General features: G+C 39.5%; 1 protein-coding gene across 7 annotated transcripts in view; it reads left to right on the top strand.

The window, feature by feature from the left end:
- LOC308461291 (vomeronasal type-2 receptor 26-like) overlaps positions 1-16,102 on the top strand; it is a 64,005-nt gene that overhangs the window by 31,810 nt on the left and 16,093 nt on the right. For 3 of the 7 annotated variants that reach the window (XM_080978075.1, XM_080978074.1, XM_080978073.1), the window contains 2 exons: positions 14,483-15,343; positions 15,709-15,936. In XM_080978075.1, coding sequence (XP_080834201.1) covers positions 14,483-15,343; positions 15,709-15,936 — 1,089 coding nt within the window. Of the gene's footprint in view, positions 1-1,267; positions 1,395-14,482; positions 15,344-15,708; positions 15,937-16,102 lie in introns of all 7 variants that reach the window. The other 4 variants (XM_080978072.1, XM_080978071.1, XM_080978076.1 and 1 more) reach the window with 3 other exon arrangements.

Below are 16,102 nucleotides of genomic sequence, written 5' to 3'. Positions count from 1 at the left end.
CATCAAATCTCCTCAGGCTCCAATGGGATTAGAACCACCAATATCACAGCATTGTATTGTCCTACTAGGGAATTCAAGTCTATGTCTCTTTCAGAATCAGTTTCAGGAGTGCTAATCATTTGATCACTTTCACAAACCCTTCAACGTCATCTTTGGGCATCAGAAGAAGACCAGCACCTTAATCATGGGCCAGCAGCAAATTGGTAGCCAGTGCCATTCTCTCAGCAGTGGTGTGACTGGTTGCCAATACTGTGTCCCAGTAAGCAGTCAAGCAATTTGCATCAGCTTCAGCCTCTTGACCAGCCTCAAGGGATTCCCCACATAGACACCAGGTCTACAGCCCCCCTTGTTTCAGATGTTACAGAGGAGTCCATTACGTCAACTCAGAAGGATACCATGGTCAATGGCATCAAAAGCCATTGACATGTCCCCTGTCCTTCTCCTCATAACCAGGCATGAAACCAGACTGTCATGGGTCAGCCATGATAAACTGGAAAAGAGATATAGGACATAGTATAGAATTAAGCGTGTTGGAAAAATTGTGGAGTAAGGATTTAAAATTTACAGATTGTGTAAATGAGATACGTTGAAAGAAAACATCATGAAGATTATATATAGGTGGTATTTTATGCCAAGTAAATTAGCGAAAATGTATAAATCAGAATCAAGTACCTGTTGCAAGTGTCAAGAAAGGGAGGGTACTTTTTATCATATGTGGTGGACATGTAGAATTCCGCAGGAATTCTGGGAGGTGATATATAATGAAATCAAAAAATGTTATAAAAAGACCAGAAACCTTCTTACAAGGTATATTAGGAACAGAAGTCCCCGCAGAACTGCAGAATTTCTTTAAGCAATTACAGCAGTCTGAGGTATATGCTCAGAAATAGAAAGAGAGAATGAACCCAACAAAGGAGGAGTGGCAGATAAAATTATTGGAATATGCAGAATTGGCAAATTTAACGAACAGAATAAGAAATCAGCAAGATGGCGTGTTTAAGAAAAAGTGGAAAATGTTTGCAGAATACCTCAAGAATTATGCAAAGCAAGATAAAGTGTTAGCAGGATTAATCTAAATGTAGCAGTTTAAATTATTAAAATTATAGTGGGGGTGATTGAATAAAAGGGGAATTAGATTATGTAGTCTTAATTGATAAATAAATGGAAGCATGGAAGGGGGAAAGATAAGTCTATTATTCAGTGTGTTGCGATATTCAATGAAATGCGAATTGTAATGAAAATGATAAAATTGGACATTTATTTATAGATTCTTCCCACTTCTCTGTGTAATGCCAAGTGCTGTCCTGGTTACAGTAGGAAAAAGAAGGAAGGGGAGCCTTTTTGCTGTTATGAATGTGTTCCTTGTCCGGAAGGGAAGATTTCTAACCAGACAGGTAAGAGATATGGTTGTCACAGAGGTCAATGTGCCTTTGACATTTAAGGTATGTGTTTTCAGGACATTCCTGTACCACTAATTATTTTAACAGTATCATAACTGTTTTTAATGTACAGTTTTAAAATGTTGCATCTCTTGGGATCTGTTGGTAAAGGGTGAGTAATAAATTGAATATTAGTAAGTGCAGAATGATTTCCACAATTATTCAGGAAGACTGACGTGACTATATTTGGTATTCAGCTAAGTTGTTGGGCGTGCAGAACAAGGCCTGCACATGCAATGGAACCTCCCTGCTGTTTCCCCCCTGCAGCACCTAAACCCATTCTGGGTTTCCCACAAGGCTCCAGGGAATAATTATGGAGTTCATGGAGAATAGGGGGAGGACGGGGGGGAAGTGCCAGTGCATGTGTGGACTTCATTTACCATGTGCTTGGTCCACAGAGTGCTACATTGAAACCCACCATATGGCTTTAAAGGGGGGAAATAATCATGCTTAACATGTGCATTATCTTGTTTGAATGCTCTAAACAATTCCTTTTCAGAAGTAGCCCAGTCCAAATTTAAAACATTTTAGAAAACAAGCTACTATATAGACTTTCATGTTTTGATATCAACAATTCTGGCCAGGGCCTTGGAAGGACACCAAATGGGTTTTATTATATATCTTTTGCTAACTATGGGTATTGGAAGTAAAATCTCTTAGTCTATATTTCACTGCAGAACTTTATTGTGAGACACATCACATCAAGGGGAAGCTGAATTTTCAAAAATTCATCTTCATTATAATTTTCCAATGATATATATAACAAAGAAATTCAATACTCATTACTTATTCCATTTTTATTAACCCCACCATAGAAAAAGAGATATAAAGCAAAAACAAAAACAAATTAATCTCAATTTATTGCTTCAAATAAGTAAAACGTGAATCAATAGAATGATTTATTTATTTACATATTTATTACTTACGGTATACCCTGTCGATCTGACTGGTTTGCCCCAGCCACTCTGGGCAGCTTCCAACAGATGTCTTTGAAAAGTTGCGTAGTTGTTTAACTGTTTGACATCTGATGAGATGACATTCTACAGGGCAGGTGGGCAGGTGCCACCACCAAGAAAGCCCTCTGCCTGGTTCCCTATAACTTCATTTCTAGCAGTGAGGGAACCACCAGAAGCACTGGCAAAGGAAGAGGAGTGTGAGTGGAACACACAGCCCCCGGCAGCGCGATCGCAGTAGGTGCCATCACAGCTGCCCCCCACCTGCACTGGGTGCCACACCCCTGCAGGCAGCATACCCCGCCCCTGGATGCGCACCAGCCCCGCCCCCACCTGCTCTCCACCCCCTGGTGCCGGAGCATGAAGCTCCGTGACTAACCAGAAGGCCCTCGGAGCTGGAGATTATTGTCTGTGATGAACAGGGCCTGAATATCTACATATTCCTATATACAGGGCCTGAATTGTGCTCAGAAGCCAATGTAGATCTTTAAGACCAGTGTTATAACATCATGCTCATCAGGGTGGAAGGTGGCTGTGACTTTTTAAATTAGTTTTATGCTTTCTGCTAGTTCTTTCAGGGCTGGGATAGCTTCCGCCCAGTTCTGTACTAGGATCTGTGGAATAATGTGCCATATACCTCAAAACACCTTTTTTGCTGATATCTCACATCTGATGGAACTGTTCTTTGCTTAAAAGCAAAGATGGATAGTCTTCGCATGTGAGGAGTTTGCAGATGAATGACAACCCTTGGCTAATGAACTTGGAAATGAGAAGAGATTTAAGTCAGCTCCAACAATGACTATAAAAGTATCCAATTTTAAAAATTTTTATTCTAGATATGGATGCCTGCACAGAATGTCCAGAAGATCAATATTCAAACTTCCACCAGAACCAATGCATTCCCAAAGTCATAACCTACCTTTCATACGAGGAACCTTTAGGAATGACTTTAGCTTTGTCTGCTCTTGCTCTTGCTCTGATCACAGCTTTGGTGATAATAATATTTGTGAAGCATCAGAACACACCCATCGTCAAAGCCAACAACCGAAGTGTCACCTACATTCTTCTCGTATCCCTCCTTCTGTGTTTCCTCTGCTGCTTGCTTTTTATTGGAAAACCTGGACAGCTAATTTGCTTACTCCGACAAACAACTTTTGGCATCATATTTTCTCTTGCTCTTTCCAGCTTGTTAGCTAAAACCATCACTGTAGTCCTGGCATTTATGGCTACTAGACCAGGATCTAGAATGAGAAAATGGATGGGGAAAAAGCTGACAAACTCTATCATGGTTTCAGGCTCCTTTATTCAAGCAGGAATTTGTACCCTTTGGCTGAGTATTTCTCCCCCATACGCAGATACAGACATGTACTCCGTCAATGGGGAAATTATAGCAGAGTGTAATGAAGGCTCAACTGTCATGTTTTATAGTGTCTTGGGCTATATGTGCTTCCTGGCCCTTGTCAGCTTCACGGTGGCATACCTTGCTAGGAGGTTGCCAGACACTTTCAATGAAGCCAAATTTATCACTTTCAGCATGATGGTGTTCTGCAGTGTTTGGTTGTCCTTTGTTCCTGCCTACCTGAGCACCAAAGGAAAATACATGGTGGCTGTGGAGATCTTCTCTATCTTATCCTCCAGTGCTGGGTTACTGGTTTGCATCTTTTCCCCTAAATGCTATATTCTTTTGTTCAGGGCTGACTTGAATAACAGGGAGCAACTGAAATCAGGAAAAGACTAAGTTATATGAGAATTAAAAACAGATGGCACTCCCCCCCTTTCAAGTATGCAATCTGAATGGTAGAATGAATAGTATAATAACCGACACATACAGTACTTCACAGAGGTTAAATATACTGAGAAACATTCTTTCTAAAGTTTCTAAAGCTTTCTTGACCTGAAAATAAATCTCAATGATCTTAATGGACCTTTTCTTTCACATTTTAGTGAAATTATTTGCAAGTCAAGATCCACAAGGCGAAGTTGCATATTTATTCCTTCCATACTCATCAGCCAAACAGAATTATTGACTGAAATTTCCATGAATAAATATAAAATAGGGACTGAAGGTAATAATATATTGTTATTTTCTCTCTGCTGGAAAAACGCTACTGAAAATGGTGCTTCATGGACCAGTGCCTGTATGTAAGCAATTGGCTGCTGGTCTGTGGTGATTTCCCAGGAATTCCAGCAGTAGAAAGGGAAGGGAAAGGGCAGCCAAGATAAGGAGGAGGAGGAAGAAAAGAGGAGGAGGAAAGAAACTACCTGCCTATCTTCAGGGCCGTAGCTAGGGGGTGGCAAGGTGGCAAGGTGGGCCCCCGCCATGGGGCACAGGCGATAGGGGGCACAAAATTATCTTTAAAATATGTCCTTAAATATAAATATTGATTATTGCCTCATAAGAAATGGTTTTAAATGGAGGGTGAATGGGTGGAGGGGTTGGGGTTGGAGGAGAGGTGGAAAGAAGAGCTAATTTGTCCATGGCTAGGGGGCACAATGTGGACAGTTCTGCCACGGGCGCAAAATCACCTAGTTATGAAACGCTGTTACGTTCTCATTGCAGTGGTACCTATTTATCTACTTGCACTGGCATGATTTTGAACTGCTAGGTTGGCAGGAGCTGGGACAAAGCAACTGGAGATCACCCCGTCACGGGGCCTCAAATTGCTGACCTTCTGATCAGCAAGCCCAAGAGGCTCAGTGGTTTAGACCAAAGTGATTGTACTAAGAGTTATTATGCAGCGCCAAGTCAGCACCATTACTCCTTTTCATAGACCCAAGAGAAGACAGACAAAGAATGTCCTTTCAATGTTTTATTCACTCTCACATTTGTTAATACACTTATATGTAGTAAATCACTTCAATATATGCACCCTAGTTTCATAATCTAGCACTAGTTGATACACTATTCTTATGCAGCACAAGCTTAAGACTTGTTGATAGACCAAACAGCAAGTTAGAGTCTTACTGAACCATGAGCTTTCTGTTGTTGTAGTCAGATGAGGTGTGATTCTCTGTCAAATATGAGTTGCTATCAAACCTTCTCCAGAGAATTCAGCAGCATTTTTGTGTAAGTTTCTTCTAATATACTAATTGCAATGTAATTTCCCCCTAAAAACCTTTTACAAGAAATTTACACCCTATAGAATGCATCTGTATGTTATTTTCACCAACACATATGACTTTATTGATGTATTGAGTGCTATGCTTCAGCGTCCAGTGTTGTGATGTATCACAGGCTACTGTTTTGTTCATAATGCTATTTAGCATCTATATGAAGCTATTTGTAGAGTTTAGGATGTTTGGGGAAAGCTATCACAGAATCATGGAATTACAATGTTGGAAGGGACCCCAAGAGTCATCTAGTTCAACCCCCTGCACTGCAGGAATCTCAACTAAAGCATCCATGGCAGGTGGCCATCCAATATTTGCTTAAAAACCTCCAATGAAATCTGAATGCTCTGTGGATGAACTTAACTCTAGCACTGGTAAGATCTGGATCTACCAGGCTGCATAATGCTGATTACTTAGGACAAAATAATATGTTTATTATTCAGGTGGAAAGAAGAAAAAATCTTCTAGCACTTTTGTTATGCACGATACAACTTCAGAAGTCAACAACACACTGGGGAAATGATAATCATACCTGTTAATGCCACTGACATTCAGCACATGCTAGCAACACACACAAAAAAACAAGATTCTGAAAAAGAGCTATAAAACCCTTGTATCCTTCAGAACTAGATCCAGGTATCGGCAGGGTTTTGTCATTCTTCTGTTAGATAATCTCTCTTATATGTTAGGTTATATATCAACTTCCTGGCTTTAGAAACTATATTTAATGCAGTAGAGGGTACCATGGAAACTGACATTTGGAAGGGGCATTTTGTCAACAGAATCATGATGGTGATGGCATTGTTGCTTATATTGTTGTGTCATACTGTATGCATGACACATTTCATTAATTGCAGTATACGTGACGATCCTCTCCCTATTCCTCATGAATTTTACCAATCAGGAGACCTTTTCATTGGTGGGATTGTTTCTCAAGTCGTCTTCCTCTATAATGCACTCTCTTTCATGGAACAGCCTTCACAGATTGTGATTGGCGAACCTATGTAAGACACCATCCTACTCCTCTCTCTCTCTCTCTCTATCTCTCTCTCTCTCACACACACACACACAGACACACCTTTTTAATGTGTTTAGATCATAATTACCATAACACATATTTAATGAATATTGCATTTATTTATTGTGGATCTGATGAAAATGTCATGCTGGCAATGCTTGGACAGGTTAGTCAAGATTTTGCCTTCTATATTCTATTGCTGGGCACAAGGCATTAGTATGCCTTTCCTCATAAGTGCCAATGAAATGAATGATCTGGTATACTTCTGTTTGCCCCTGCAAAATTACTTCTAAGAGGAATGTACAGTGGTACCTTGATAGTCTAACGCCTTTGTTGTCCAACAAATCGGCTCCTGAACGCCACAAACCTGGAAGTGAGTGTTCCAATTTGCAAACGTATTTTGGAAGCCAAACATCTGACACGGCTTCCTCAGCTTCTGATTGTGTATAGGAAGCTCCTGCAACCAATCAGAAGCCATGTCCTGGTTTGCAAACCATTCCAGGAGTCAAACGGACTCCCGGAATGGATTAGGTTCAGAAACCAAGGTACCACTGTACCTGTATTTAATTCTTGGCCACACTACTACTTATTTTTCAAAACATTTTGCTCCTTCTTTCCTCATTTCCATTTCTGCCCCTCCCCATGACCTTTCAATTATTTTGTGCTTTTAATCTTTCATTTAACATTATTATGTTTGCACAATACAACTTGTTTCATTGGTCCTGTTGATTTCAGCCTACACTTCACCCCGACTACTCCCAGAATACGTAGGGAAAATTCGGTTTTATTGCCACAGGCCCAACATCATATTTCACTCTCTAATGAGAGTTTGTGAATGATAGCTTCATTAGTACTTATTGAAATACATTTAAATGTACACGGATAAATTATTATTGGGGTTATGAGTTTTAAAGGTAATTGTTTGAATTGGCCTTAATTGTTGTATGGGTTTCAAATGCATATAGAATATTAATGTGCATTTTTCTGGGGAGCGGGTCCATAATCATATTCTCAAAGAGGTCCATGACCCAGAACAGGTTGAGAACCAATGCTTTAGTTCTATATTGATCAATATCTGAAATATTTAAAGGATCCCTCTTTTATTTCAGATATGGATGCCTGTGTGAAATGTCCAGAATATGAGCATCCCAACAATGACCAAATTCAATGCTTTCCCAAGGTTCCAAGCTACCTGTCTTATCTTATCATTCTTGGCTATTTCTTTCTCTCTGATCACAATGCTTGATCTTTTCTAAAGTATAATAACACTCTGATAGTCAAAGCCAACAATCAGACTCTCACCTACATCCTTCTCATCGCCCCCCTGCTTTGTTTCCTCTGCTTCTTTCTCTTCATTGGACAGCCTGGAAAGCTGACCTGTCTTTTCCAACAAATAACTTTTAGCATCATCTTCTCTGTGGCTCTTTCCAGTGTTTTGGCAAAAACCATTACTGTAGTTTTGGCATTCATGGCAACCAAGCCAGGATTCCTCCAGGATGAGGAAATGGATAGGGAAAAGGCTGGCAAAATACATTGTCCTTTTCTGCTCCTTTATTCAGGCTTGCCTTGGTACTCTTTGGTTAAGTACATCTCCTCCATTCCCAGATACAGATATACACTCACTGAATGGGGAAATCATACTTGAATGTAATGAGGGTTCAGTGGCCATGTTTTATGGTGTCTTAGTCTATATGTGTTTGCTGGCCATTGTCAGCTTCATCTTGGCTTTCCTTGCCAGGAAGTTACCTGACAGTTTCAATGAGGCCAAATTTATCACTTTCAGCTTGCTGGTGTTTTGCAGTGTTTGGTTGTCCTTTGTTCCCACCTATCTGAGCTCCAAATGAAAATACTGTACATGGTAGCTGTGGAGATATTTTCCATGTTGTCCTCTGGTGCTGGATTACTGTGTTGCATCTTTTCCCCTAAATGCTACATTATTATATTCAGACCTGAGCTGAACACCAGGGAACAACTTATCAGCAAAAAAAGTAAAAGAACATGAGTGCATATCATTATTCTGCTTGCATATGTAGTTTGTTGGAAATGCTGGTTGTAGTGATGTCGTAATAATTCAGTCATAGGTACTTGCTTAAGCAAACAACTCTTTTCAAAGTTCTGTTTGCAGAGTTTAGCCAGAAACATTCCATTTCTTTCTCACTTTGGTTTGCTAACATTCCTTACATTTGAATAAAACAACTCCTGATTAACTGTGCAGTAGTATCTTGGTGGATTCCTAACTTAGGTCATAACTCCAACAAAAGATCCTAAACCTCTCAGCAGTGTCTATATGAAGATACATGAGTGCTGGCTACATACGTGTGAGTCCAGGGACACACTTGTAACACCCTCTGAAAGGCTTGAATAATTCTCTCCAATATTATCAGTAATCTAGTCATTCTAATAAGCAATTGTTGTATATTTGAAAGTACTGTATTGGCCTGAATATGAGCCTCACGTTTTTCTCAAATTCCGACCATGAAAAGTGTAAGTGCGGCTTACATTCGCAACCTTATGGTATGCAGCCAGGAGCGCGGGGGAGACAGTACCAGGAGCGCGGGAAAGTGGTGGCCGACCCAAGCATAGTTCCCTGTTGTCTCCCCCAAGGCCAGAAAGGGAGAGAGCAAGGAAAGGGGAAAGGCCGCTGGCAACCCAGTTCGGCTCCCCACCCCCCACTATGCAGCCAGGAGCACCGAGGAATGGAGAGGCTTATATTCGGGTATTTTTAATTTTCTCTCTCTCCCCCTCCTTCCAATTTTAAAGGAGCAGCATATATTTGGACCAATAAGGTATCGTTGTTATTTATGTTATATATATATATATATATATATATATATATATATATATATATATATCTTCTGACTGCCATACTTCTGGGGTTTTCCAGACATATCCATGATTCGTCCAACACTTATAGCGTCTGGGGGGATTTCTGGCAATCGTGAAAATGTCCAGGAAAACCCACACGTATGGCCATTCTAGAAGTGCTGGTTTTTCATTGCACTTCTTAAAAAAAACTCAAAAACATTAAATTTCTTGGTGCTCAGCTCAGGAATTATTTAAAGAAGTCCCCAAATTATTGCAGATTTGAAATCAGTGGTTAAAACAAGTGCCTTTTTAAAGGATTTAGAATGGCACCAACAGTATCCAAACATAGGTGAAAACCTGCTTCTTGATCTTAGGAACCATTATGCAAAAATTGGTTAGAATATCTCATCCAAATGCACAGTGAACAAACAACTTTCCAAAATGTATAGCAGATACATGGAAAAACTTATATCTAGATCTGGAAACAGGCAGCTTGGACCTGCTGGGGAAGTGCCACATACTACTAATTATACCTAAAAGGAGAAGATAATAGTTGTATCACTCTAATAAGGAGAATTCCTAGTAGTTTTCTCATGCATGATACTGCTTCAGCAACACACTGGGGATGTGATAATCATCCTTAACTTTATCAAAATTATGGGTTTTTGCAACCTCTAGCACAATTGACATTCAGAGCCTATTAGCAAGATCAACTATCAACATCTGAAAAATGCTATAAAACCCTTATGTTCAGAATGGGATGTTGGTAAGAACTGGGTTCTCTTACTCTCGTCTAAGTTCATTTATATATATATATATATATATCTTGAGGTATACAGTACCAAAACTTGATTCTGCTGTGATACTTAAAACAAATAAATCTCTGCTTCTCAACCTTTCTCTTTGACCAGCATATCTTCCTAATACCAGATTCTGACTAGGTATTCGTTAGTGCGCACACAAAAAATGCAACCTGCTTATCAACTATTCACCTTACATTCTTTTGCAACAACTGATTTAGACAGCTACACCATTCTACCCCACTTTTGCACACTAAAGCATTGCTACATTTTCATTTTTCACCATTAGATGAAGAGTGAAGAAATAAATGATTTGATCCTGAATTTTGCTGACCTTAGATCCTATTTAAATCAATCAGACAACTCTGAAACAATTTAAGTCCCATTAATATAAGTGAGAGCTTAGTTACATCATTTAGTTGGCAATCAAAGGAAATACATAGTTCAATGACACTGGTGGAAAAGAGCCATTATTAACTACCTGCAGTGGTCCTCAAATTCCCTAAGATCAGTTAAGTAACAGAATCATCCACCATTCAAGTCAGTTTATAGCAATCCTGATAAAAACTGTGTCAAATTCTGTAGAGGAAAACTTTGGAGTCTGGATTTGGCAGAGGTATTCTATCAACAGGATCATGTTGGTCATTGTGTTGCTACTAGCACTACTATGTCATGCAGTATGCAAGAAAGATTCCATTAATTGCAGCATATATGATGATCCCCTTCCCATTACTCATAAATTTTACCAGTCAGGAGACCTTCTCATTGGTGAAATTGTATCTCAAGTATTCTACCTCTATGATCTCCTCTCTTTTATGAAACAGCCTACACAGATTGTGATTTATGAACCGATGTAAGAATTCAGTTTTTTATCCTTTCTCTTTTCTTCATTATTTTATATGTTTTGACCATATCAGTTGCTTGACCCATATTCATCTTGGTACAGTGATTCTCAGCTTCTTGCATGTACAGTGGTACCTCGGGTTACATATGCTTCAGGTTACATACGCTTCAGGTTACAGACTCCGCTAACCCAGAAATATTACCCTGGGTTAAGAACTTTGCTTCAGGATGAGAACAGAAATAGCATGGCAGCAGTGCAGCTGCAGCGGGAGGCCCCATTAGCTAAAGTGGTGCTTCAGGTTAAAAACAATTTCAGGTACCACTGTATTGAGTGATATAATATTAATAAGAATAGGTTGTTGGAGAGATGGCCAAAAAAAAAAATCACTCTACATCTCCCTTCTCAGCATTTCCTTTAAAAAGTTAGGAGGTATGTCATAGTTTATATATGGACTATCTACCTTGGGCTTATTGTTTGTTGTTTTTAGGCAAAGGGAGTGAATCCAATAAGTGCAAATAGAAGCTCATTAAGTAGAATGAACTATCAACATTTTAAGAATTCAGCATTTCAATTCAAATATTTTATTTATTGTGTCTATTATCTTCTAAGGTTTTAAAGTTACACCACATTCTTTAATATATAGTTGTTTTTATTAAAGTATTTTCATAGTTAACAAGGGTACATACAACATCTCTGATTTCAATTCACAGAGACGTTTCTACAAGTCATTTATTCTTGAAGATCAGTTCTGAAGAATAGGAACACCTTTTTATTGCTTCCAACACAAATGTTTTATTTATCAGCTGTAACAACTCTAAATTTCATTACAGTTCAGTGCCAAAGAACTACCAGCACATCCTGGCCTTGGCATTTGCTGTAAAAGAGATCAACGAGAGTCCCAACATTTTATCAAATGTCTCCCTGGGATTCAGCATTCTTAATAGCTACTACACTGCAAGGATGACCTACAAGGCCACCCTCAGTCTGCTTTCTGCACAACATAGGTTTGTCCCCAACTTCAAGTGTCACAACCAGAACAATCTGATAGCTGTCATTGGAGGATGTCTTTCTGAGATCTCTGTCAATGTGGCCATCATTTCAGCAATCCACAAAACTCCACAGGTAAGCTGTGGTGGTATGATGATTTTACAACTGTGGCACACCATCATGATTTCAGTAGTTACCCGTGATATTTTGGTTAGAAACTACTTTGGGCCAAGTTCTTTGTTATTCTTGGTCTATCACTAGTAGTATAAGATGTTGGATACACCTTGTAAATGCAAGTAATGGTAATGGTAAAAAAGCTTTAATGTGACTGCACCAGGGGTGTAATGGACTCATTTGTACTGTTGAACCCCGAGAGTGGATCCAATACTTCCAATCATTGTTTTATAATAAGGAAGCTCAGTTTAACAAGCTTAGTTCAATCAGAAGCTCAGTTTAACAAGCTCAGTTCAATCAGAGGTTTCACCTCACTGGCCACCCGTAACCACAGAGGAAGTAGAGAATTTGATGGCACAGCTAAAGAACAAAAAGGCCCCTGGCATAAAATTATATGCAAAACACCTCTATATCAAATTAACTAGTTGGATGGACGCTGAGACTATCTTGGCAGAGGAGCAAGCTGGATTTAGGCAAGGCAGATCTACCATAGATCACTGTTTTGTCCTAGCACATCTCATCAATAAATGCACCAAGAAAACCTGTGGGGTCTTATATGCAGCCTTCATTGACTTGAAGGCTGCCTTTGATTCAATTTCACGAGTAAGACTCTGGGCCAAATTGAATACATCCAGTATAGATAAAAGATTACTAATTTTGATTAATGGCCTATATAAAGATACTGTGCTGTACTTAAGATCTTCCACAAATGGCCAACTCATAGGCCCTGTACCAGCCACCAAGGGGGTTAAGCAAGGCTGCATTCTAGCCCCAGCTTTATTTAACCTATATATCAATGATATGGTTAAAAGCTTAACATCTCCGGAGTTTCATGCTCCCAAATTAGCCACAAAACCAATCTCAGTGCTCTTATATGCTGATGATGCGGTTCTCCCATCCTGAACAAAAATAGGCCTAAAAAGGTTGATAGGAGAATTCTTAGCATACTGCAAGAGAGAACAGCTGGTGGTAAACTATCAGAAAACCAAAGTCATGGTTTTCACATGGAAACATAGATCACATAGCTGGAGCATGGACAATCACCCAATTGAGCAGGTTAAAGCCTTTAAATTCCTGGCATAGTCTTCCAGTCATCAGGGTCATGGGATGTACACCAAAAATGTGTTAAAGAAAAAGCAGCCCAAAGTGCTAAGATGTTGTCCTGTTTCTTCCATACGAAGGGCGGCAAATACATCCCAGCAGCCCTAGAAGTTTTTCAAACCAAATCTTTGGTGCAGATACTTTACGCGGCCCAAATTTGGACGGGTAATCATTGTAGCATTCTTGAAACTGTCCAATCCAAATTTTCAAGGCAGAATTTTTCTGTACCTGTGTCTCGAATGCAGCATTATGACTGGAGGCGAGTCTTCCCTCTGTAGAAACTTGGTCCTGGCAAAGAACTCTTAATTATTGGCTCCATCTAAATTTAAATCCACCCGGTCCACTGCCCTTAGTGACACAAGACCCCCCAAAAGTGGGTTGTTTTAAAAATGTGCACCAAAAACTCCTCTCCTGTGGACTCCGCCTACATCAGCTTCTCATGACGGGCTTTATTAAAGCAAAAAGGCTAATTGGACAGTGTCTGAAGGACTTAGAGCAACAGAACAATCCGGCCATTATAAAGAAATTCTGTCCTTAGTATGCCTTTTTTCCCCCTTCTCAGTTTGATTCCCTGGCACCATATTTGTATAAATTAACTACCCAAAATACAGATGTGCCTTCACACTGGCCAGATTGGATGTGATGTCCTCTGCCGTACTTGAGGCAGATACCAAAAGATTCCAACTGAGAAACGACTCTGCCCCTGTGGAGATAGTAATCTGGAAACAGTGGCTCATGTTCTCCTGTCCTGTCCCCTTTATTTTTCTATACACTATAAATTGGAAAATGACAAATAATTTGTTTGTTTTTACTGCATAATGATTTATTGTTCCTTAGGTCATTGTATTCCTCTCACGTGTCATCATGTTTTTGACACTATGATGAATAGAACATGTTCCTATATCAATCAATCATATATAAACCATATAAATTACAGAAGAGAAATGCATGTACTATAGATCCTACCTCCTGATTATCAAAGGTACATGCCCTTAAAGAAAGAGGGAGCCAGCATACCTGCCTCAAAGCACTTGGGATGGAATGACATCTAGCCAGAAGAAAGGTTCTGCAATATTAAATAACATTGGATATAAGAGCAGTTCAACAATTGAACAGCCAACTGTTGCAGCTCCTCTTGCTCTCAATATCCACAGGTTGTTTGACCCAATTGCCTACAGGACTCACTGAAATACGTTGATAGAATATGTTTTTGGGATCCATTTGAATAATGCTTATAAATTTCCTTCCAGCTCACTTATGGATCATTTCTGCCAGGACAGCATGCTAAATCGCAATACCCTTTTTTGTATCAGATGGTCCCAAATGAAGCCCACCAGCACATAGGAGTGGTGCGCTTACTTCAGCATTTTGGATGGACATGGGTTGGACTCATTGCTGTGGATGATGACAAAGGGGACAGGTTTTTACAAACAATTGTGCCAATGCTTTCACAAAATGGCATCTGCTATTCTTTCATATTAAGACTACCAAAATGGAATTATCTGGATGAAATTATAGACTTGGCAGTACAGCATTTTGACAGCTATACAATTGCATTTGAGGCAACAGCTAAAGTATTTTTTGTATATGGAGAACCTCCATCTTTTCAAGGTTTGAGATTTTTGCTGTTTGCAGCACCCTTCTTCTCTTTGCCACCTCTGGGTAGAGTGTGGATTGTTACATCTCACTGGGATTTTGCATCACTTTCTGTTCAAAAAGATTGGGATTTACAAAGCTTTCATGGTACCATATCCTTCACAGCTCACTCAAATCAGCCATCAGGATTCCCAAAGTTCCTTCAGATGCTAAAACCCTCCTCGGAAAAAGGAGATGGCTTTATCCAAGACTTCTGGGAGCAGGCATTCAGCTGTTCACTAGAAATGTCTATGGGCCAAGAGAAGACCCAGAAGAAAACCTGCACAGGGGAGGAGAACCTGGAGAGTCTTCCTGGAAGTGTATTTGAAATGAGCATGACTGGACACAGCTACAATGTCTACAATGCAGTACATGCAGTGGCACTTTCCTTGCATGCCATATACAAATCCAGCCCCAATGAGAGAAGGTTGATAGAAGGAGAGAAACTGTTTTTTCAAAATGTTCAACCATGGCAGGTAACTGTAACTCATGTAAATGAGAAAGATGAGCTAGCTTTTGATAAAAAATAAAAGGGATTATATATTTGCATAATATAGTTCCAATATTTTTGTGCTTTTCATTTCATTTCAATCTTCGTTTTGTTTCTTTCAAATTCATTTTGGTAACAAATACCAACCATGTGATAAAATAAGGTAGGGTGGTTGTTGTTGTTGTGTGTGTGTGTGTGTGTGTGTGTGTTGTAAATAAACATAACCAGTTTCCTATTTGGAGCCAACAGAGGGAAGTCGCATCGAGTACTATAAAGTTTTCACACGTGCTGTCCAAATAAAATGAAAGACAGACCTAATAGTCCCTTTCTCTATATTCTCTTTTAATCTAGATCCATAACTTTCTCAGAGGCTTCACATTCAACAACAGTGCTGGAGATACTGTGTGCTTTGATGAAAATGGGGAATTAGTTGTAGGTTTTGACGTTACAAACTGGTTGATTTCCCCTAATGGGTCAGTAATTAGATTCAAAGTTGGAAGACTGGAACCTCAGGCTCCGACAGGCAAAGAGTTAATCATTCAAGATGATCAAATTGTGTGGCATCAGAGTTTTAATCAGGTGAAATATAGTTGCCTGTTTATTTTGTGTCTGTGACCAATTTTTGTCCTGTAAGCCACTTTATGTAAGCCATTGAAAACAACTTAGTACATTCCAGTTTTAATTTTGGTAAAAGCCAACAGAAAGGGTTAGGTTTACAGGGCTGAGGCTGTTTAGGGCTCATCCT

The sequence above is a fragment of the Podarcis pityusensis genome (genome assembly GCF_964106645.2).
Source record: "Podarcis pityusensis genome assembly, chromosome: 13".
NCBI classification, from domain to species: domain Eukaryota; kingdom Metazoa; phylum Chordata; class Lepidosauria; order Squamata; family Lacertidae; genus Podarcis; species Podarcis pityusensis.
The sequence above is the reverse complement of the archived record's forward strand: the minus strand, read 5'-3'. Positions and strand labels throughout refer to the sequence as shown.